This window comes from Mchenga conophoros, linkage group LG12, assembly GCF_057382185.1.
Source record: "Mchenga conophoros isolate Kocher_MC1m ecotype Shallow Benthic linkage group LG12, M_conophoros_male_GT1.1, whole genome shotgun sequence".
Taxonomy (NCBI): domain Eukaryota; kingdom Metazoa; phylum Chordata; class Actinopteri; order Cichliformes; family Cichlidae; genus Mchenga; species Mchenga conophoros.
The window spans coordinates 13,819,718-13,843,073 of NC_140537.1; the positions used below are offsets into that span (position 1 = coordinate 13,819,718).

General features: G+C 42.2%; 1 protein-coding gene across 4 annotated transcripts; it reads left to right on the plus strand.

Moving 5' to 3' along the window:
- The first annotated feature begins 872 nt into the window (after window positions 1-872).
- Window positions 873-22,112, plus strand: LOC146562247 (rapamycin-insensitive companion of mTOR-like). Of its 4 annotated transcripts, none has more exons than XM_085293855.1 (38): window positions 873-945; window positions 1,071-1,118; window positions 2,543-2,640; window positions 5,969-6,033; window positions 6,256-6,387; window positions 6,560-6,623; window positions 7,094-7,220; window positions 7,361-7,530; window positions 7,906-7,973; window positions 8,266-8,333; window positions 8,426-8,508; window positions 8,885-8,972; window positions 10,668-10,758; window positions 10,865-10,931; window positions 11,069-11,149; window positions 11,270-11,370; window positions 11,893-12,052; window positions 12,285-12,386; window positions 12,467-12,513; window positions 12,620-12,755; window positions 12,866-13,065; window positions 13,200-13,326; window positions 13,613-13,777; window positions 13,906-13,982; window positions 14,081-14,159; window positions 14,534-14,643; window positions 14,733-14,820; window positions 14,940-15,032; window positions 15,140-15,246; window positions 15,402-15,631; window positions 15,774-16,863; window positions 17,089-17,205; window positions 17,815-18,122; window positions 18,236-18,442; window positions 18,543-18,695; window positions 19,901-20,024; window positions 20,117-20,255; window positions 20,352-22,112. In XM_085293855.1, the coding sequence occupies exons 1-38, from the start codon at window positions 897-899 to the stop codon at window positions 20,430-20,432; spliced, it is 5,340 nt and encodes a 1,779-aa protein (XP_085149981.1). In that variant the 5' UTR covers window positions 873-896; the 3' UTR covers window positions 20,433-22,112. The 4 variants fall into 4 exon arrangements, with proteins under 4 accessions (XP_085149981.1, XP_085149982.1, XP_085149983.1 ...); XM_085293856.1 differs by having other exon boundaries at window positions 17,863-18,122; XM_085293857.1 differs by lacking the exon at window positions 17,089-17,205.
- Window positions 22,113-23,356: the final 1,244 nt, after the last annotated feature.

Consider the following 23,356-nt stretch of genomic DNA (forward strand, 5'->3'; position numbering starts at 1 on the left):
GTTGAAATTAATTTGCAAACAGACAAAATACGCCTGTACTCAGAGAGTGTCTATTTATTTCAAATGGTGAAGCCACATTTCGGTCCACTCCCAGATTGACAAAGTGTTCATTGTTATGTATGGGTGACACCAAGTGTGCAAGACGGTTATTGCAGATATTAAGACCTGAAAAGCTGAACATTGTAGTCATTCATTGTTATTATTATTCTTTTCTCACACCTGTTTTGCCTTTAGTAAAACGGCGGAAAAACTAACTAACAAGAAGTTGTGCTGCAATATGATATTTTACTTTTGATATTACTTACTTTTGATATATACAAAAAATTTATGAATAATAATAACTGCATAATAATAACTTGCACATTAGATCATTAAATTATATTTAAAAACCAGAATAAACTACTTTAAATGTTTATTGACAGATTTTACGTGTGAAAAATAGCGAAGTAATCAGTTATAACTATGAAATGTGAAAGGTCGAGCTGGAGCCACTCATAGACATGAATTATTGAAAGTTTTTTTTTCAATCAAAACCAATGTTAAATGTAGACATAATAATAATAATAATAATAATAATAATAATAATAATAATAGGGAAAAGAAGAGGAAGAATATACTTAAACAATAAAAAATGAATGGATAAGGCAAGTCAAAAATTAACTTTACCTGAAATGATAATATTTGTGATAGAAATTATATGGCGTTGAGATCCCCCTTTGCTAACCCTAACACAGTCGCCAGATCAGAGTTATGCTTTTATCACTGGTAAGATTAGAGGGATATTAAGGAGGATCCAGCTGATCTTAGGTCTGCTGAGGATCTGTTGCGGTCCTTCTGTCGTCTGCTGTCTCGCGATAACCCGCGAAGTTTCCGGTGTTGTGTATGTTCCTGGAAACATGGCGGCCAGCTTCCGCGGCCGTCCTATCCGGAGTCTTCGGATGCGAGGTAAGCACAAAAACCTCGGTTCAGCGGCTGCTGTAAAAGCAGGATATTGCAAAATATGATTTTGTCACGCACGCGATGACCTTGGAGTAATGTCTCGGCGTGTCCGTGGTGTGTGTTTTTGACAGGTCGGAATGACAGCGGGGAGGAGAACGTACCGCTGGATCTGAGCAGAGGTAAGCAGAGGCTTCATCACATCACCCTGAAAGCGATTATTGTTCAAAATGGATGAGGGCGATTTCTGCAAACGCTAGCCCCGCGTGGTGAAAGTCTAGACAGTGTACGCGCTTGACCCGTCACTGCTGTTGTTATTTCGCCATTTTCCCTCACTGTTTGGTCTAAAAACGTCGCTATCGATGTCATAACAACAGGCGGCAACGAGCTAACTTAACTAGCTGAGTTAGCGTTAGCTAGCTGCCCCAGCTAACCAGCCATGAAGACGCTCTGTTATTTTGATCGGCGTGAGTGGGCACGATAGCCTGTTATTTAGCCAAGTAGCCATAAGAGTTGCAGTCATGCATTTGTCATCGCTAACTGGCTGGGGGAATTGAGTCTGAAAGCTGTGCGCCGAGAAGCATTGAGGCAACACACGGTGGTTCTTCCAGAGGAGCACTGATAACACAGCTGCACAACTTGTCAGATTTACTCCTCCAGCATCAACACTGCATAGCAGTTTGTTTACACGGAGCAGCGGTGTCTGAGTCCTGGAGGCCCAGATCCCTGCTAGATTCATTACAATCGTCTCAACTAGAGACATGCTCACCTGAAATATGTGTGACTGACAACATTAAAATCTTCACCACAGGAGAGTCTATACACTTAACCTATCAGCTGCTTCAGTGCGATTTGCACTATTTACATGTTCTTCCTGATAATACCAAAACTGGGGAAAATAAAGTATGTCAGTTCCCAGAGGTTTAAAGTTATGAAATAACAAATGTGCATACTAAGTTCATGTAATCACTGTGGCATCAATTAAAATGTGATGTATTCATAACTTACTGTAAGATTGGCTCGTGATGTTTACAAATGCTTGTTACCAAAGTAACCCTTTGGGCTGGCATTTTTCTCATTTCCACTTTTGAGCGATGGATTGAGTGCAGTGTTTGGAGCAGTGAGACTGATGACTAATACTGATAGCTGTTACTTTTTGACAAGCTGCAGCGTAATCAGGCTTATCATCTGCTGCGCTTTGTTGTTGAGGAGAAAGTGATCTGCGCAGCTCATTAAGCTGGTGTTTTCCCAGTTTGTGCGATGTTTACATTTGTCTTGCAGGGCAATATCTGGAAGTCATCCCACGCAAAGCGGGCGTTTAGGCGTCGACCACGCTCAGACGATTCTGTTTTAAAATGCGGTTCCCGTTTGTCAAAATATTTAACGTAGGATAGTTGAAAGGAACTGAAAACAAAAACACTTCCCGCTCAGGTCTGGCTATTTTAGTGTCTAGCCTTTGTTTTGATTGTACACTCTACATTAGTTCCAGCTAAACCAACTTCCTTCCTGCAGGATATCTATTACGGTTCATTGACTGATATTATTATGGCAATATGGCTTAACGCCTCCCTTAGTTACATTGTATTTCCTTTTCATTCTCCTTTAGAACCGTCAGAAAACTTCCGTGAAATCCTTCAAAATGTGGCCAAACCGCACGGAGTCAGTAACATGCGAAAACTGGGCCACCTGAACAACTTCATAAAGGTAACGCTGTCAAGCTCTGATAATTTTTGCCTCATTTAAAGACAGTTTTGCCTCGCTGAAATGTTGTGAGACATGCAGCTTTTTGAGAGGGTTCACTGGGTTCAGATATCTCACAAGATTGATTAGCTGCTCCTCCTCTGTAGTGTCACCACTGACCTCTCCTTGATCTTTTCCTCTTGGGTGTTGATGCCAGCAGGCCTAGTTGTGCCTGTCACTGTGATGCTGACAGTGAATATAACAGGAGCTCGAGGGATAGGAGAGCACTTCAGTCTAATGTGCATCTGGAGCAGCGCTCAGACTTTGAAATCTGAGATTAATAGTGTCTGGTTATTGTTTGTATGGACCCGAGACTTTGATTTGTTAAAAAAAGAAGAAGAAAAGATTACTTTAGTCATTTTTTTCTCTTCTGGTTTTTAATGTGGATGATAAAAAAAAGAGGATTTATGAGGATTTTCAGTTCAGCAAGGCTTAAAACACAAATATCCTAACATGGATTGTAACACATGTGAGCATATGCAGGTTTTAAATTCTTTTGACCATGCAGTATAACTGCTCTGATTCACTTAACAGCAGTAAATGTTACTGATGCAGAGATGAATAATAGCTATAATATCCCCAAAAGTTTAATCTGTTCATCTGGACGTAGTGTTTTCAGTGGGAGAAGCGTTTCGTCACTCATCTAAGTGTCTTCTTCAGTTGATTGTAGAATGACTGCAATAAAAAAAAGAGTATGAAATGTAAGTTTTTTGCTCATTAAAAAAAAATCTGTTTTAGTGTTATCGCTCATCCTTCAGGTCAGCCCTGTTGGTCAGGACTAGTGACCTCTCGAGGGTGTTTTTCTCCTGTCAGCCCAAAACATGCTGGAGTACTCTCCTTCCTGTTATTTTGAACAGGAATAACAGGGGTGGAGAAAATGAGTTAATGATTGCGAGATGAGTGTGAGATAGAAAACTAGCACTTTCTTGTGCCTTGAGCACACTGGCTTTGCTGACTGTCACCTCAGGTGGGGAAAAAAAAATCAAAGCCATGTGCACAACTGTCTAATTTACCACAGTTTCACTCTCTCCGTCTGCAACTACGCTGGGGTCGAATTGGTATAAAGTTTGTCATCTGAGTGCAGGTATTTGTCTGCTCTTCACTTTGTTGTGACAGCTCTGTCTGTGTCTGTGTGCAAAGACAGTGATGTGCAGTATTTTAAGGAAGCTAACTAAAAACCAGTATTATCAGAACACTACTGGTTTGTGGTATCTGCAGTTGTCCATGCACATGTTTACAGGAGAGTTTAATCCTGATCATAGCTATATCCTGATTTCCTCTTTCACCACACTGCCTCAGACCACTTCTGACTGCCGGTCATAAGCATATTGTAAACAATTGTTGGTAGCTGTGTGGCAAGTGAGTACTGGCCCTCCTACAACTGTGCAGTTGGCACTGGAGCAGGCTCGAGGCTGAGTGAGAGCATGGGTTTGTGTGCCTGTAATCTGTACACCTAACTCTCTTGTTTACAACTGACTGGAGGGTTATAGCCATGATGTGTGTGTGTCCCATTAGAGCACCATGACTCCGATTCCTTATAAGGGTTCCAGGACAGTGAGGGTTAGCTAATCCCCCACCCCCCCGGAGAGCATCACGTGCACCCTGTCCCCATCTCCTCTCCTCTCCTCTCATTTGCCTGTTTGGGCTCTGACATCACAGCTGTTTTAAAACAACCCTGTACTCCTTCTTGCCTCTCATCACCCATTCCACCCTGCTCCGTCTTGCCTCATGCTCTGCTGTGCTTTAGGAAATTTATGCTCAACTTTGAGGAACAGTTTAAACCAAAAGTACTACAGTGGTTCACTTTCATTAGGAGACACATGGCAGAATAGACAACTGTGATGGAGGAGCATTGACTTGTTGTGTGAAGGAGCCTCAGTGTACCTCTAAGAACGATGTTACAGAACATATAAGACCATATTTGGAACATTAAATATGTAAAATATTGATTAGAGTTCACACTCTCACTAATTGTTGTGTGCAGCTCTACAGTTATTAGGGAGATGTAAACACTCCACATAAGATTTGGATAATGATTACATAGAAACATGGGGCTGACACTTTATAGCTGATTTCAGTCATTTGAATACCCTTCTGGCTTATACTTCGCAATTGCTGTGGCTTTGTTCTGGCAATGTTACCTCTTACACAGTGACAGCAGATTCATTCACTTCCCACATAAAGGGCCCACAAGGCCATTTTTCTGCAGTAAAAGGGAGAAGTGATCGATCTATTTTTTTGTTTGTTTTGCTACATTTTTTAAAATTTCTCTCCCTCTCTCTCTTTGATTTAATAGTTACAAGTACTGCAACTCTTTATTTTATTATTTCACTGTGTTTACCACAGATTTATATTGTCTCTCATCCTCAAAATCATACGTGTAAAGTCATTTTGAATTGTGGGCTACATACATCCTACTTTGAGCCTACGTGATAAATTTGTAAAATTACAGAAAAAGTAGTAGTAGTAGTTCATTGCCCAGACCGTCGTTTTATAACATGTGAATTTTTCATTGTCCTTTTTTCCTATCTAGTATGGAAACATGTTATAGTACATAGTGGAAAAAACAGGAACTTTTTTCATTTAATTGTTTATACGTTACTTAATTACTTAGCTGTATTATCAATAGCAGTGGTGAGGGGTCTTTTATCAGTAGGAAAGCTGTAAAAGTTATGAAAATACAGTTAAAAGGGTCATAAGTCTGTGCGCTTCATCACATTTCCCAAAGCTGTCCAGTGGGCCGCTTTGGAGTCTTTCCCGGGCTCATTCTGGCCTCCTCCTCTGGTCTCTCAGATCAATAAATAAATTTAAGAAAAAGTGTATTTGATGAGTACTCCTTTTATATGCATATTGAGATGTGATTTTTTTTACGACATACTGCACAGCCTTACCTGCCTTTAGGGAATTGCTAAAGGTAGACATTCATGCTGGAAACAGGGTCACACTGACTGCCAGACCTGATAGGATAGAGAAAATAGGAGCACATATCTAGGCTATGAGAGAACAATACAACAGAGTTAGTCCGACTATTGAAGACTCTATTTTATGTCCTTTGTGTTTTGACGTACTATCATACAAGCATGTGCTTAAGCGACAAATAGTGGCAAGTGTTTTGCCTCTATGGGTTTCCTACTTAGAGCCTCTAAATGAGTTGAACACGTTTTTTTCATTCACAGTTATCCATTAAATCAACATGTACCTGACTGGGCTCGATTTACTCTCGTCCTTCACTAAAACCATGCTAATGGAGTCATGGCCATATTGAAACCATTTTTATGTTTCTGTTTTATAGCTGCTGTGCAGCATTGGCCACCGTGAGGAAAATTTTGGGTTTACATATGAAGAAATCATCATTTGGTAAGTAATCTCAGCTACCGATAATAGTGTAAGTGTGTCCTATTTAATGTGCGCTTTTTATTTACTCTGGCTGTTAAGCTGTTCTGGATTTGGAATAATGATGACGTGAATGTGCGATTGAGAAGTACCAGTCAATGAAGTAATGAAGGAAATAGTCATATCTTGTGTCAGGTTGTCCGTGCTCTAGTTTTAGTCACTTTATTGTTTGTTTTTAATCTCTAGTCTGCGACTAGCTCTCCTTAATGAAGCTAAAGAAGTGCGTGCTGCGGGGTTGCGGGCGCTTCGCTACCTCATCAGAGATACCAGCGTACTGCAGAAGGTCCTCAGACTACAGGTGGATTACTTGATAGCCAGGTGAGCTCCTGCTTTGAACCACCCAGTCAGGTGTAACAGTTGTTATCTTACTAAATGTTTGGGTTTTTTTAGTTAAGTTGTTAGGGTGTTTGTAGTACCATGCTTCAGCCAGTCTTCTTCTTCGGCCCAACCATGGTACATGACTGATTGTTATGATTGTGGATTTTTTCAGATGCATTGACATCCAGCAGAGTAATGAGGGTGAGAGGACTCAGGCTCTACGACTTGTCCGAAAGGTAAAAACAAGGCGTGTGTTTTGGTGATCTTTGTTCCTTCTGACCATTTGCAGAGTCGCTCTCATGTCACTCGAGGAATTTGCCCTCACTGCTCACTCCTGTGCCAGCGAAATGCCACCAGAAAGCTCCCGGGGTTAGCAGGAGTGTCAGTGGGGATGGTTTGCATGTGTCTGCAGGCGGGGTTATTTATAGTTTAGTAGTTTACTGTAAATCTTCACACAGCGCTTAGAGTCATAGTGCTGTGGTTTCAGCTTTAATTTCTTGAAGGAACTACCAGTTTTACAAGCACTAAATATGTGACCTTCAGAATAGTCAGATCTTGTTTTGGCATTTCAAAAGTTGATCTTCTTTTTCTGGAGTTCTCCAAAAAGCAGCCATAAAAAAAGCAAAACAGTGAAGTTATTTTTTGCCTCTCTTTGTCGTGACTTGTTTTGATGACTCATGTTCCCGTCCTCTTCCTCTCTCTGTAGATCATCACTGTCAACGCAATGCTCTTCCCCACGTCTATTGCAAACTCTTTAATTGCTGTGGGGACCGACGGCCTGCAGGAGAGAGACCGCATGGTGCGCGCCGCCATCGCCATCGTTTGCGAGCTAGGTAAAGTGCCTGGTGTTTAAAGATGCAGGCCGGTGCGGTTGCTATGCATGGTGCTCTTTGGGTGAACAGAAAAACTTGTGGAGAACTATTGTTGTTTGACATTATTATTAATATTATTATTATCGCCATTGCCTGTGTAGCCCTGAAGAACCCAGAGGTGGTGGCCAAACGGGGAGGCCTCAGCACCATCCTTAAGAGTGTGATAGACTGTCAACTAAGTCGCATCAACGAAGCACTTATCACCACTATCCTCCACTTACTCAACCACCCACGCACCCGCCAGTATGTGCGTGTTGACGTCGAGTTGGAGGTCTGTGCACACACACACACACACACACACTGACACACATAGTTTATGAATTGAGAAGAAGCTTCTGTTTAAAAATGAGCCACTGTGCTGGGAGCCATTCCAGTCAGGATTAGCAGAGCTGTAGGTGCCCGTCTCTTTCCCATGGAGCTTACAGTAATCAGTTACAGCATTTCTCCAAAGCCTCATTGTCTGTAAACACTTGGGACAGTAGCAGCTCATCACTGCAGGCACACAGATGTTATATAACATGTGCAGCAGGTTAATTATTACTGCAAGATTTTTCCTGACAGTAGTAAATAGAGATGTAATTTGAAGCTCGCTTTACTGTTGTTTTGTATGCATCAATTTTCTCTGTTTTTGTTCTCTGTTCTCCAGCAAATCCTCGCGCCTTTCACTGATTTTCACTACCGTCACAACGCAGACACGGCTGAGGGGCAACTCAAGTGAGTGTGTGTGTTTAGGTGGTATGAAGAGCCTGTGGTTGAACTGTGCATAGAGAGAGAGAGCGAGAGAGAGGAGGGTTTGTGTAGTGTTTTTGTTAGGCGACCCTTGTTGTCAGGGTGGCTTGACTCTGCAGCGGCTTGCCAGAGGATGTGAAGTCAGATTTTTATAAAAGATCTTTTATGTTTTGTTTGTGTTGTGTAGTCTGAACAACCACCGGCTGAAAGATCATAACGATGTTGTGTGCACAGAACATGATGTCCACTCTTTAACGTGTGTTTTTCTTGTTCACAGGGAAGACAGAGAAGCCCGTTTTTTGTCCAGCCGAATGGCTATAGTGGCTGCTTTCCGCTCCTGGTCCGGTAAGGGCTTTAATATTATTCTTACTGTACATACTTGTTAGGAATACCCACTGTTAAATATCTCCTATTCTCTCTCTCTTTTTTTGTCTCAGGAATTATCAACCTATGCAAGGCTGGAAATTCTGGAATCCAGTCTTTAATTGGCTTACTTTGCATACCAAATATGGAAGTTAGGGTGAGTAAAAAAATGTTTGGCCCTTAAGGAAGTTTGATATTCAAAAACACAGATTTTTCTGATTCTTGCCTGTGAAGATTCCAATCAAGCGATTGTTTTTATTGTGCAGCGGTTAGATGGAGTTGCGTTAGAAATTAAAAATCAACCAAAATTTCCTGTATGAAACAGCCTTTTTACTAATGTTAAGTCTGCTTGGCTTCAGAGGCTTAAAGCACAGAGTGTTTTTGCCATGCCATCTTATCAAACCATTGGGTTCTCTCAAGCTTGCAAATCACTGTTTTACACAGCATTAACATTAGTTCTAACTGTTCTTTTCCGCTACTTAACAATGCCGCTTTTGCCATATCTATATAATTATTTTTAACCAATTTTGCAGAAAGGCTTGTTGGAAGTGTTATATGAGATATTCAGGCTTCCTGTGCCCATTGTAACGCAAGACTTCACTGAAGCCCTTCTAAGTGTTGGTAAGTAAAAAATATCTAATTTTCAAATAATTTAATCCCCATATAAAAACAAGCAGTGGAACTGTTATATTAAGTATTTGATGTAAATAGCACATTTCACTAAAGTTAAGAGGGGAAGCATGAGATTGGAACAGTTATGTAATATAAGAAGGAAAAAAAACACCTGGTTGAAGATCTGACTGCTTGTTAGGTTAATAAGTAACACGACGGGGTGTGAAAAGACATTCCCAGAAAGGTTGAGTTGTTCATGAGTAAAGATGAGAGGGGCTCAGCACTTTTACTCGGTTTGCCCACTGAGTGTGAACATTTTTTCTTTAAACAGTTAACACTAAATGTGTAATTTGGAAAAAGAAAAGCAGAAAACAATGCGACTTAGTCATCTATCGCACAAAATATCATTAAAGATTTGGAGAAAATGGGAAACGAGACAGCGTCAGAAAACCAACACTAAATGACCGTGGTCTTCGGGCCCTTGTGTGACACTGCATCAAAAACAGGTTTTTGTTGGGTTTAGAGCATCGGTCCTCAACCTTTTTTGCGCCACGGACCGGTTTAATGTCAGACAATATTTTCACGGACCGGCCTTTAAGGTGTCGTGGATAAATACAACAAAATAAAATGATACGACCAAGACAAAAGCTGTGGTGTTTTGTAAATATAATAATAATAAACGCAAATTCACTGTGTTATTGTGCAACTTTATTAGCTGCGTCCTCCTGAAATGCGCCAACAACAATGAAAGTAACATCCTCCTCTCTGCCCCTTAATGCTCTCTGGTCACTATGGTAACACGCAAATATTTCTTTCAAAATAAGAAACACAACTACAACACGGAAACAGAGTTAATGATAAAAACCCTGAAAACCATACATTTCACACCCGAACCTCAACTCTTGTGGCCTGGTGCCAGATGACTCACGGACCGGGACCTGTTCGTGTCCCAGGGGATGGGGACTTCTAGTTTAGGAACACTTCTGAATATTTTTATCTGTGGACACAGTTCATAGTTGGATCCACAGATACAAATTAGACCATCCAAAAATCCAGCTGTCCTTCCTGAGCCAACCAGAGCTCATTTAGGAGGGAGAAAGCTGCCCAGTGGTCTCATCTGCTTCATTCTGTAGTGTAAAGAGGGGCCATCTTGTTTATTACCAGGATCTGCTGGGGTTTGGAGATTAATTAGTGCACATTACATGGATAACTGGGCAAATCTGTGAAGGCCCAAATAATGCTTAATGATACACAAGGTAGAAATTTTTGGAGCAACATGATCATAAAGTCCATTTGAAGGAAAACGCTTTCATTTAGCAGGACAGCACCGAAGCACAGTCTGCATGTCTACATAATAAATTGCATTTAGTGACCCACTGACTACATTTGGTGTGTTTTGAACTAAAAAAAAGTTAGCTTAAATTCTAAATCACCAGGAAACTACGACACGTTTGTGCTTTTGTTCTCTGACATAGTGTGAAAAATGTTCCAGCTCCACTTTTTTGAAATGTGTTAATGCAATCAATTTCAAAAATTAGCATTTTGTCCTGCTTAAGATTAAAAAAAAATCTTTGTTTCAGCATTTCATATGTTATCTCAGTACAGCCTTTGGTTAAATGTAGAACAAAATTTCTTTTAGACCCCTAGTAGGTCCATGTTTTACACACACTGACAGACTGGTCTGTTTGCTCTGTTCTCCTTCAGACCCCGCCAGGTTCCAGGACACCTGGAGACTGTCTGACGGGTTTGTTGCTGCCGAGGCCAAAGTTATCCTACCCCATCGGGCCCGCTCTAGGTGACAAACGAAAGCACAGGATAGAAATGAAATATATTGACAGAACTGTTGTCACTTCAGTGTGTAAACAAGCCATAAAATGATTTTTATCTGCTCCCTTTATTAGGCCTGACCTAATGGACAACTACCTGGCATTTGTTCTTTCTGCCTTCATTTCCAGCGGGCTTTTAGAGGTGAGCTGACACAGTAAAAGCACAATAGGTTTAATTTACTCAGGCTAGGAGTGTGTGTTTCACAGTATTGTATTAACAGCTTTTGGGTGGCTTTTATATTGATGTCCTTCCTTGTGCCTTTATTTTTGATACTGTAGGGCCTTGTTGAAGTTGTGACCAGTAGCGATGACCAGCTTGCTGTCAGGGCCACCATCCTTCTGGGAGACCTTTTACACATGGTAATAAAAAAAAGTATAATTTTGTGCATTTCTAAAAGTTTCTAAGCTATATCTTTGTTTCTTTGACTCCTTTGGCTTCTTTTGCTATACTCACCAAGGTTTTATTTCTCTCTTGATCAGGCAAATACCATCCTTCCTCATTCCCATAGTCACCACTTGCACTGCCTTCCCACTCTCATCAACATGGCAGCCTCCTTTGACATCCCCCAAGAGAAACGACTGTGAGTACAAACTGCCACACACGCAATCACTCTTGTTTTTTTTATTGTAACAAAATAATTTCCTCTAATCTTTAGTCATCATTCTTTGCAGTGTTCTCTCATAAAGATGTTCTTATCAGTAGTGCTGATTTCAGGGCTATAGACTGGTCATTGACTCGCTGGTAACAATCAGTCGCTAATAAAGCGTGTCCACGACCGGTTGACGAGTGGTTGCTGGAGGTTGAAAAGTGGGTGCTGCACAATAAGCTTCCTTGGATTTACATTGGTTGCAAGCAGATTGCCGTGGTCACCTGTAGTTCGTGTGGAAGAAAAGGGATCTGTTCGCCTTCAACGTTCAAAGTTGTGCATTTTCAGTGATAACGTTGGCATCTTCCATGTCACACCAACTCGATCATTTTGAAAATTTCATCCAGCCACTACTCGCCAACTGGTCGCCGACTAACTTGTAGGATTTACTTGAATACGTACTAGTTGTTAAACCACTTTTAAAACATCCTCCATCTTTGTCTCTATGCGCTCTAGGCGAGCAAGTGCAGCCGTCAACAATCTGAAACGTTTCCATGAGAAGAAGAAGAAAGGTTTGAAACCGCACAGTCTTTATCTGGACCACATCATTCGCAAGTCTGTGTCGTCACATAACCGCAGAGATTCACGTGTCCACAAAGACATCTATGTCATTAAGGTAAAGATCAACATCTTTTACGTATTTTCCATCTTACGGTTGGTCTTGGCTTTGGCTTCTGTGTGTTTGTTGCAAAGTATGTGGTGTGTTTAGTGTAGCTAGAAAGAGGGAGGCTGTTATTTGCTGCAAACCTGATTTGAACAATTTAAGCCAAAAGTTTAAACATTTAAATAAAAAAAAGTAGTTTTACTTTCATATTTACAGCTTCTGTTTTTTCTGCTTCTGTGCTCAGGACACAGAAGAAGCACTGATGATGAATCTGCGAGACAGTCAGATTCTCAACCACAAGCAGAATTTGGAGTGGAATTGGTTGCTTATTGCCACCATCCTCAAGGTCAGGCTGTTCTCATGTACCACCACAGACTCGATGTTTTGTTTTTACATGTGTAAAAGGGTATTTTTTTGTCTTCTCAGTGGCCAAATGTAAACCTCAGGAACAACAAAGATGAACAGATGCACAAGTAAGCCTTTTTTATTTAACCACAGCTCATTACAAGAAACTGAATTTGTTCAGCGTGTTTTTCTCACATCCTGTTTTACATTTCTATTTGTTTTTGTCTGATGCAGGTTTGTTCGGAGGCTGCTGTACTTTTATAAGCCCAGTAGTAAGTTGTACGCAGGGCTTGCGTTGGATCACCTAAAGGCCAGACAACTCACTGTGGTTGGCTGTCAGTTTGTTGAGTTCCTCATGGATTCCGATGAGGTTAGAGAGGTTTACACTGATGCTCGTACTCTAATTTATTTCTTCTTTTTGGTCATTTACGAACCCACCTTTGTTTTTGACGCTTTATTTTTTCCCCCGCCATCAACCAGGATGGCCAGGGTTACCTGGAGGACCTGGTGAAGGACATGGTATCGTGGCTCTCCTCGTCCTCTGGAATGAAGCCCGAGCGCTGTCTGCAGAGTAATGGCCTGCTCACTACACTCAGCCAACACTACTTCCTCTTCCTGGGGACGCTCTCGGCACACCCACAGGGAGTCAAACTACTAGAGAAATGTGGCCTGTTTCAGTGGTGAGTGAGCAGAAAAGTCTTTAATCTATTTTGAGCTTTTCCAGGCCTGCAGAGTGAAATTGTGTCAGAGCTGTTTGATTAAAAACATCCTGCAAGGTGACATTTGCACTTTTTTTTCTCCCCTCTATTTTCAGCCTGCTGAATCTGTGCTCTGTAAAGAACCAGGATGCTGTGCTGAAACTCGCTGTATCCACACTGGACTACAGCAGAGATGGTCTGGCCAGAGTGATCCTCTCCAAGATCCTCACTGCTTCTACTGATGTAAGCAAGCTGTTAAAACACTAATATTGTAATTAGTAGTAATGGGGAAGTTTTTGTTTTTTTTTCATGCACAGTGGTCAGCAACCTCTTATCACACTGCCACATTTGCAGGCATAAAATAAACTGAATCATCTATTGCCAAACTTGCCCTTTTTTCTTTTTCTAAACACACCCGATCACCTCATTTTCCTCCACCCACCACACCTTCTGAGAAGTCGTAGGCCTCTTGGCAATTAAATGTTCGCACTACCCCTGATCACACAATACTTCTTGTCTCGCTGTGCAGACGTGCAGGCTGTATGCTACCAAGCACCTCCGCGTGCTGCTGCGTGCAGGCGTGGAGTTCTTCAGTAGCTGGGGCATGGAGCTGCTGGTCACACAGCTTCACGACCACAACAAGGCTGTGTCCATGGAGGCCCTGGACATACTGGATGAGGCGTGTGAAGACAAGGTGAGTGATGATGCCGCTTAGATTGTTCTCAGCAAAGCAATTAAATAATAAAATAGCAAAAGCAGATAAGATTAAGCCCATCGTGTTATCTGACAGTTTCGTTTCGTGCCCATTCTGCTGCTTTACAGGCCAACCTTCACGCTCTAATCCAGCTGAAACCAGCTGTGTCCCACCTGGGAGACAAAGGCCTCTTACTGCTCCTCAGGTAGGTGTTTACCACTACAACATTACAAAAACAGTGTGTCACTCTGAAATAGTCCTTCTTGAACACACTCTACATCTTTTTTTCCCCTGCATTTTTAGGTTCCTGTCCATTCCTAAAGGTTTCTCCTACCTCAATGAGAGGGGCTATGTCAGCAAACAGCTGGATAAATGGCAAAAGGTATTATTCAAATATCAGCAGACAGCTTAATGAAATCTCATTTAAAATATTCTGAAATCATGTGGCTATAACAAGGACACATACAAATGAGTTTCCTCCCCTCACCCCAACCGGTCACGGCAGATTGCTGCCCGTCTCTGAGCCTGGTTCTGCTGGAAGTTTCTTTCTGTTAAATGGGAGTTTTTCCTTCCCACTGTCACCAAAGCGCTTGCTCATAGTGGGTCATATGATTGTTGGGTTTTTTTCTGTTTTCTTTGTATTGTAGGGTCTTAACCTTGCAGTATAAAGCACCTTTGAGGCAACTGTTGTTGTGATTTGGCATTCTATAAATAAAATTGAATTGAATTGAATATTAAGTAGACTGTGCATTGCAGGAGTATAATCTTAAGTATGTGGACCAGATAGAGGAGCAGCTCAATGAAGCACTAACAACTTACCGCAAACCTGTCGATGGAGACAACTACGTCAGACGCAGCAACCAAAGGTAAGAAGGGTGAAATTTGGGGCCATTCGATGAGCTGTAGCAGTGAATGGGTTTTTGACTGTGCCTGATTTCTTTGGCCATGTCTCCAGGTTACAAAGACCAAACGTCTATCTCCCTGTGCACTTGTATGGTCAGCTGGTTCACGATAAGACAGGCTGTCATTTATTAGAGGCTCAGGTAAGGTCTCTCTCTTCTCTTTTTTTTTTTTTTTTTTTTTTAAACTAAAAATGATCATTCAGCTGTTCTGTAGGACTAAAGTGCCATTTGTCTTTTATTTTTGCCCCATCTGTTTCCAGAGTGTAGTGCCTGACCTTAGCTACACGATTCGCTCCCCGATGCTGGACACCTGGGAGGGCATCAAACAGCTCAAAGCTGCTCTCTGGGCACTAGTCAGTAACGCAGATTAATCCGTGTCACATAAGTTAATCTTTAATGATAATACAAAGACATGGGCTTGATTGTGGTTGTTTTTCGTTTTGTTTTTTTGTTTTTTCAGGGCAACATTGGCTCTTCAAACTGGGGTCTGAATCTCCTGCAGGAGGAGAACGTCATTCCTGATATCCTTGCATTGGCTCAGCACTGTGAGGTGCTGTCAGTGCGAGGGTGAGCTTTTCTTTCTTTGTCTTTTATTCAGTTACATTTAAAAGCGTTACTATGGAACATGTAACGTCAGACTGTTTTTTTTTTTGTGTGTGTGTTTTTTTTTAAAATTTCATAGAGCAGTATTTTGTATTTTGACTATCACTTGGTGTCCACAGGACATGTGTGTATGTGCTGGGTGTGATCACCAAGACCAAGCAGGGCTGTGAGGTACTAAAACAGTTCGGTTGGGATGCAGTCAGACACAGTCGCAGGACGCTGTGGCCCGTCACTCCAGACGAAGTGGACACGCAGCTGACCTCTGAACTTTCTTCAGTACCGAGCACGCTCAGTCTAAACTCGGAGTCCACCAGCTCCCGCCACAACAGCGAGAGCGAGTCTCAACCAAGTACGTAGCACATTGCCTTTGCTTTGTCACCATGTTCTCCAAAACGATTGAAATTTATGTTTTGTTTCTTTAACAGATCTCTATAATAATCAGTAATTATTGCTAGAAGTTGGACGTTTTTAATTAATTTCATTTCTCTTAGACATGTACATCCTGGATGATGACAAGTGTGATGTTCTGGACCAGTCGGATGAGACTTCTTTATACTTACACTCCAAACCAGTCAAAGACCGTAGCCCCTTTACAATACTGGCCTCTACTCGCTTTGTTCGCACTCGCTTCTTGAACTCCCTGTCTCTCCCCAGCAAGAAACTGCGTTCCACCAGTGACCCCAAGACACCATCGGGCTCCCGAACCCCCACTGAGCTCAAGACTGGGAGTATGAGGCGGAACAGGACAGTGACAGAGCCCTCTGTCTACAGCCCAAACCAGGGGGACTTTACCCCTATCTTTAATGGCCGAGGAATGCCAAAGAGTCCAACGGTCAGTCTGGAGACATCATTTGTTGGGACAAGAGGGGGCTCAGAGGAGCACTTGGTGGATGGCAGGCTGTCGAAGGGAGGAGGCTCAGGCCTCGGACTTAGTACTCTCGGAGGCCAGGGGGCTGCAGAGCAACATAGCCGGGAGAGAGAGCAGAGCAGCCGGGAGCGTCTAGCAGGAGATGGCGGCTCTTCTAGCGGAGGCAATGTAGGAGGGGGTGGCGGAGGTACTCAGTTTAAAAGCCGCAGTCAGAGCTTTAACACGGACACCACAACGAGCGGCATCAGCTCCATGAGCTCCAGTCCCTCTCGGGAAACCGTTGGTAACCCGGAGCATCCGGAGGCCGAACCGGATTCCTCTGACTGCGTGAGCCTCAACACAGTAGTGTCTGCCAAGACTGTCAAAACACTCTCATCCCTCACCCCCCAGTCACAGACTAACCACATGTCCACGTCCAAGTCCTCCACTGTATCTCTGGTACCTCCCGGCTCCTCCCACACCCTCCCCCGCCGGGCTCAGTCTCTCAAGTCCCCCTCAGTGACCACCATAAAAAGCCTGGCTGATTGTAGCTTCATGTACACCAGCCCGAGAGACGCGCTGGGCTACGCTACGCTGAAGAGGCTTCAGCAGCAGAGGATACACCCATCTTTGTCTCACAGTGAAGCGCTGGCTTCACCTGCCAAAGATGTGTTGTTCACAGACACCATCACTATGAAGAGCGGCAGTCTCGATTCCAGACTAACTCCCCGCAGGTAAGTCGGCTCCACTGCAGGGTTTGCTTCATGGAAACGGAACATCTTAACCCATCTCTATTATTCTGTTGTCTTTTTGAGCGTATTTAATTTAGGTTTGGTGCCACGTGAAGATGTTAGCCATCAGCCTAAAGAATGTTTAAAAACATGCCTGAACCGGAGTTTTCGCTTTTAGTTTTTTTGTACCTTTGGAATGACAGATTTTTTTGGGGGGGGGGGGTGAAGGGTGTCTTTTTGTGCACCTTCTGCTGTGTCTGTCAGGATATCAGATAGGAGGGTTACCTGTCCAGAACCCAGCGCCGTAAGTTCGTACCGCAGGCTGTCCAGAACACTCGTACCGCGGTGGGTGGACCTAGCTTGTGTCCTCCTTTAGAGATGTAGCTTCTAGCACCAGTCCAGACAGATCAATATGTTGTTGCTGCTTTAGTAGAGTACTAACTGCTCTTTGCCTACAGTTGATCCATCAGTGCTTTCCTGTTGTGCAAGTAAGTCCCACGTAGACTGGTGAATTTCTAGTGGCCCCCCTGTGACCCCAACTTAAAAATATAAATGGCAAACAGGTAGAGATTAGTGCAATTTGATGTTTTACAATGTGTCTAGTATAAATGCATCACAGTGATAAGTCATGCATAGAAAAAATGTGGTGGGTAAGGTAAGTTAGTGCAAAAAGCAGGACCAGAAAATAAGGAAATGTGAAAGAGTGTGAAAAAAGAGCTAAACCTCTGATACAAAGGTGTAACAGATGAGTTCATAACTCTTAACCTGTACATTACCCACTGATTGCACTAGAAAAATAATTCATTTATAACTTTAAACCTCAGACAATGGAGACAAAATGTCTTTTGCTGCCGCTGCTCTGATGGCGTTCTGCAGCAAAAAAAAGTTTCCCCTCTCTGTTCTTTTACCAAACATTTTTTCCCATTTATTCCCCATGTTCCTTTTCTTTCCCAGCCTCTCCCCCCGGATCCTCTCACGCACCTCTCCTCTTGCCCTCCCTAGGTTTCTGAAAGCTCTGAGTTTTGCCTCTTTGGATAAAGAAGAGCTACTCAGTCCAATCAACCAAAGCACCCTGCACCGCTGCTCTTCAGTACGCTCCATGGTCTCCAGCGTCACCTTCGGATGTAACGACGACTACATTGGCCTTGCACTGCCGATGGACATCCATGACATGTTCCACATCAGAGACTCTGCCTACTTTCAGCAGAGGATCAGCCCGCCATCGGAAGAGCGGAAACGTTTTCTTTTCGGTGACGGCGATGGTAACGTCCACTTTGCACATAATTAAATAAACTATTGAAAGCTTATGAAAGAAAGAAACAAAGCTGCACAAAGACGAGAGACTGATTTCTGTTGGTGCTTATCACCTCTATAGGTGATCGTCCTGCCCTCCCAGTGCTGAAGCAGCAGTTTAGTATCTCAGAGCTGATTGTGCACCGAGGAGACACCCCGAACCACATGGTGGGCTCAGAGGAGACGGGCCTGCAGGTTCACACTGAAGAAAACTGCCTCTACTGCGTGGGAGCGATCGTCCTTGGATACCCCACCCAACCACTGATCAATAGCACACACTCTCGTACAGGTAAGCTGACACGCGCACACATTCAGTCATTTGAACGGATGCGGATTAAACCTAACAGATACTTCAAGGAATGCTTTTTCCTTCCCATCTTTTCTCGCAGATTTTGTCGACTTTCCATCATGGGGAGGCCAGAGCGGCCACCGCCTGGAGGTGATGCCACAGTCAAAATTTTCTGGGGTGTCAGGCTGCAGTGATGCTGCTGTGTCACAAGGTTCAGTCTCTGGCACACCTACACCTGGTGACATTGTCATTGGTAAGCTCACAAATAACCACAATATGCTAAATTAAAAAGTGCTGCTTTGTTCCAGTTGAAAGTCGTACTGTCTCCTTCTCCATCAACTCATTTGTTGGACCTTTTTTCTCTTTCCACCTGTTTCCTCTCTCTTTCTCTAGACCATCAAAGCAAATTAGAATGACAAAGGAAGTCTTTATTTAACTAGGAAAGTCTGTTTAGTTTAATCTTTTTTTTGTTGATGAGTGTCCTAAAATGACCAGTGGCAGGACAAGTGAGTCAAACTTTGTGCCCTGTGGAATATTCAGTCCTTAATGTTTGATTAAAGTTCAGTTCTGTGGAATAAGCAAATGCAAAAGCCCACACACACATTGATACTTCAGCATAAAATTGCAGCATTAATAAGAAATAAAAGTTAAACCCAAACTCCCAGACATTGACAATGAAGTAATTTCTTGAAGGTTTAGTTTTGAATTTTCATTCAATGTTTCTTATTCCAAGAAATGATGTAACAGAATAAGTATTTAAGATGAAGTCTTAGGGAGTTTATTAGTTTTACAAATGACTTGAGATCACTGCATGGTTGGTTCCAACATAATAAGAATCACATTTGAACGAATTAACGAGTCAAACAAATCTCATCATCCACACTGCTCTGCATCAGTTTTCAGCTCTCCTGCTCAGGCCCAAGAGCCGCCCCACTCAGCTGCTCTGCTCTGCATTTATGGATTAGTTCTCCACACTCTGGATTCTCCCCCCAGTTCAGCTGCGCTTCCCACACTGCCCCGCACAGCCAGCAACCAGTCCAGTTCCCCATTTGTGTCCAATAACACACTCCACCCAGCTCTGCCACGTCTCCAACAACCCACTCAGCCCTGCAATAATTAATCACGTTTTATTGAACTTTATCAATCAATCACATGCCGCTAGCTCTGGATCAGTTTATAGCAGTTTTTATATCAAACTATGTATAAACAATAAATGTTGCTAGGAAACCTGGCATGCTGCAGGCTGATTTGACTGTTTTTCTTCTCATCCCACACACTTCAGAATTCACTGTATGATGAATAAACCCAATTTTAGAGACAGTAATAAATTATGAGGAGATGGGGTTATATTTTAATTGAGTTATTTTATTTATAAAGTGCCATTGGGTGATAATGAGTCCCTTGGTTTTGTGAACGTAAATAAGAGTGTATGTATAAATATTCGCTTGCTTCCCTCAGGTGGCAAGGCGATATCCGAGGACGGCCCCGCCTCTCGAGTCTTACTGAGGAAGGAGGTGCTCCGCCTCATCATCAACCTCAGCTCCTCCGTAGGAACCAAAGGCCACGAAACAGGACTACTGACGTAAGGCTCCTTTTCCCCCTTTTGTGCATATACTCTGGATGCATTTTAAAGTTGTTTTTCCAAGGTCTCTAAAATATTTCATCTCTCTTCAGGATAAAAGAGAAGTTTTCATATGCGTTTGATGACATTTGCCTGTACTCTGAGGTTTCTCATCTCTTATCCCACTGTGCATTTCGCCTGACCTCAAGACGTTTCATACAAGAACTTTTCCAGGATGTGCAATTTATGCCAGTAAGATCAATTGAAACTTGATTTGAAGTTTTTTAAAACGGACTGTGTCCTTGTGCTTACATGTTTAATCACTGTTCTTCTTTTGGTTCTCCCCAGATGTTTGAGGAAGCAGAAGCAATCCTGACAAAGCAACCAAAACCTGTTGAAGAGGACGCTGACCCTCCTGAAGAATCCTGATCATCCCATTTCTCCCCCATCCCTCCTGCTTTCCCTGCACAGCTGCAGACCCGGCTTCTTATCACCCTGAAAGGAAGACAAAACTGAAATAATATGAGTTAAGGCTCTGAAGATGGGGTGGGGCATTTCGATGTGTTTCTGGTGGATTTTAACAGCACCACAGCCAAGGAAAAAGAGATGGTCATCAGTCACCTTACATACGAGCTGGAAACAAAGGACGTCAGCATCTATAAACAAATGTAATCCGACACGCCTAATGCTGTCTCAGACTTTTTTTTTCTTTTTCTAAATAAAAACACGGGAAAAAGGGGGAGCAGTTTAACCAAATACTGTTTTCAAATGGACTGGCGATGTCGAGCAACACTCAATAATACATCAACATAATGCTCAGCGACAAGCTAAATCATTAGGACAAAGACTCGAGCTGTGTTTAAAAAACAAAAACAAACAAAAAACTATCATTTTTTCCCTCCTCTTTCCAGAGGTGGTCTTGTTTTTCGTTTTTTTTTCCTGTAATGAAATAAGTCATGTCGTCGTGTCTGCCCAGTGGTTCCTCAGACCTTGCGTTCTTTTCTTTGACAAAACACTACAGAGGGATCCTGCTGATTTTAAAACGTACCTGGAGCCTTCATATCCCACCCCAACTCGTGATCTGTTCTAGCCGGATATGTGCTTTTGCTTCTCTTGCCTCTCTACTTCTTACAACCTGTAGCCTCTTGTCAGCACAGGTAGCCAATTGCTTTTCTAGTTCTTGTATCTCAGACAATCAAACATCACTAGTATTCTATTTTCTAAAGCATTATATCTACCACCCTCACGCAGTACATGAGAAGAATAGCACGTAATTTAATGCTAGTTTATGCCATCCTTTACCTGCTAAGGACTTCTCGTGGTTTTTTTCTTCCACTGCATTTTTAGCGAGCTTCTCTGGAAGTGGGTCGATCCTTGGAAAGACGCTCGGAAGATTCATTGTAGATTCAGTCCCAATCTCTGCTCACACGTGTTTCCAAACTCTGCGTAAACCCAGCGGCTGCCCATCTCTATACCTTCTTACCTTTGTGCTTCACCTCCACTGCATGTCCAACAAGCATGGCGAAGTTGTAATGTCACCTGAACGTGTTTCTTGCTTGTAAAACCTTTTTAAAAATAGGTTGCCATTACTTGCTGCCATTACGTTGTAGGACTATAATGACCCCTGGATTTGCCTCCACCATGCAGTTTCACAGGGGGGAACGCGAGCGATGACTAAAGGATTTATAAAAGGTTTTCCAGGGAAACAGGGGAGCTCGGTTTCCATTGGCTTATAATTATTTTTATTTTTTTATTTAATTTTTAATTTTTTTTTTTTTTTGCTCTACTGCTGCTACACAAATGGACTCATAGAGAGATGATTCATAGATCAGCTGAGTGATGTCAGATCCGATCTATTTATTATATGTCTGTACCATAGAGTGAGCTCAACCAGAGAAGAAAAAAGTTATTTATATTTTTTCCTCAAGACTGTATTATAATTTAAACGTTTCCTTTTTTTTTTCTCCTTTTTTTTTTTTTTTTTGCCTGAATCGTGGTTTCCCTTGTATAATGTGTACAGTATGTTTTGGGGGCATTGGTGACCTAAAGAAACATACAATCCTATCAAAGGGATGCATTGTTAATAAAACAAAATTTGAAATACCCAAAGATAGTTGATATTATTTAAAAATCCAACTTATTTCATTATTTACTGTGTTAATCTCTTATAAGTCGGCTAATATTGTTACAGTTACAGTTTTGGGGTTTTTTTTGTTTTTGAAGAAACATTTAAATTAGGTAAAACAAAATCCTCAAAAATTAGGCTGGGCACATCTACGTATAGGTAGTGTTCCTTAATGTTTAAGTTATCAAGTTATCTGCTGTTTAAAACACGATTTCCCTTCAGTGTTGCCGTACTTTGACAGTTTCAATAACAATCTCAGCTTTTTCATATATAGCATGTTTATTAAAGTTACTGTTCCAAAAGGCCAAATATGTGTTTTAAGAAGAGATTTATGAGACAAAGCAAAAAGTGTAGGCAGAGATGCTGCTGATGGTTTTTAAGTTTTATAAGTTGGACCTTTTGAATTTTTACACTCCTTAATCCTAGAGGATAAATCTATAGCAGGGGTCACTAACAGGCGGACCGGGGTCCGAGTCCGGACCCAGTCGCCATCCTATATGGACCCGGACCTATAGTTAACAAAATATTATATTTAATTTTGACGGGGCGATTCAATTTTAAGCAGTAACCTTACATTGTATTAGACCAGGGAACATACAACAATTGTGTGCGAGTTACGCCACCCACGTGACACTACTTAGCCAATCACATCTGCGCATTCAAGGCGATCGCAACGCTGAGTGCAGACACAGACAGACAGAGGAAAGACATGGTGAGAGGTGAATGACAAGCGAGACGATTAACGATACAGTGAGACAAGACGTGAGCGGGAGTCACAAGAGGTAAAACAACTATGGCGCTTTCAAAAAAGAGAAACGTAGACACCGAAAATAGAACTTTCAAGACTGAATGGACTGACGCATATATGTTCATTCTTCCGGCCGCAAGCAGCAAACCAGTGTGTCTCATATGTTCAGAAACCGTGGCACTGATTAAAAGTGGCAATGTCAAACGCCACTATGAGACAAAGCACAAAGCTTTTGAACAATCATACCCACCCAAGTCTGAACTCAGGTCCCAGAAAATTAGCAGTCTCAGAGCCCAATATGATCAGTCCACAAGGATCTTAACCAATTCTTTCACCGCCCAACAACGTGCTCATGAATGTTCCCTCAGAGTTGCTTGGATTTTAGGTCAACACAAAAAGCCCTTTGCAGATGCAGGTGTTGTCAAAGAGTGCATGAGTGCAGTAGCAGAAACATTACTTGAGGGTAAACAAAAAGAAGAG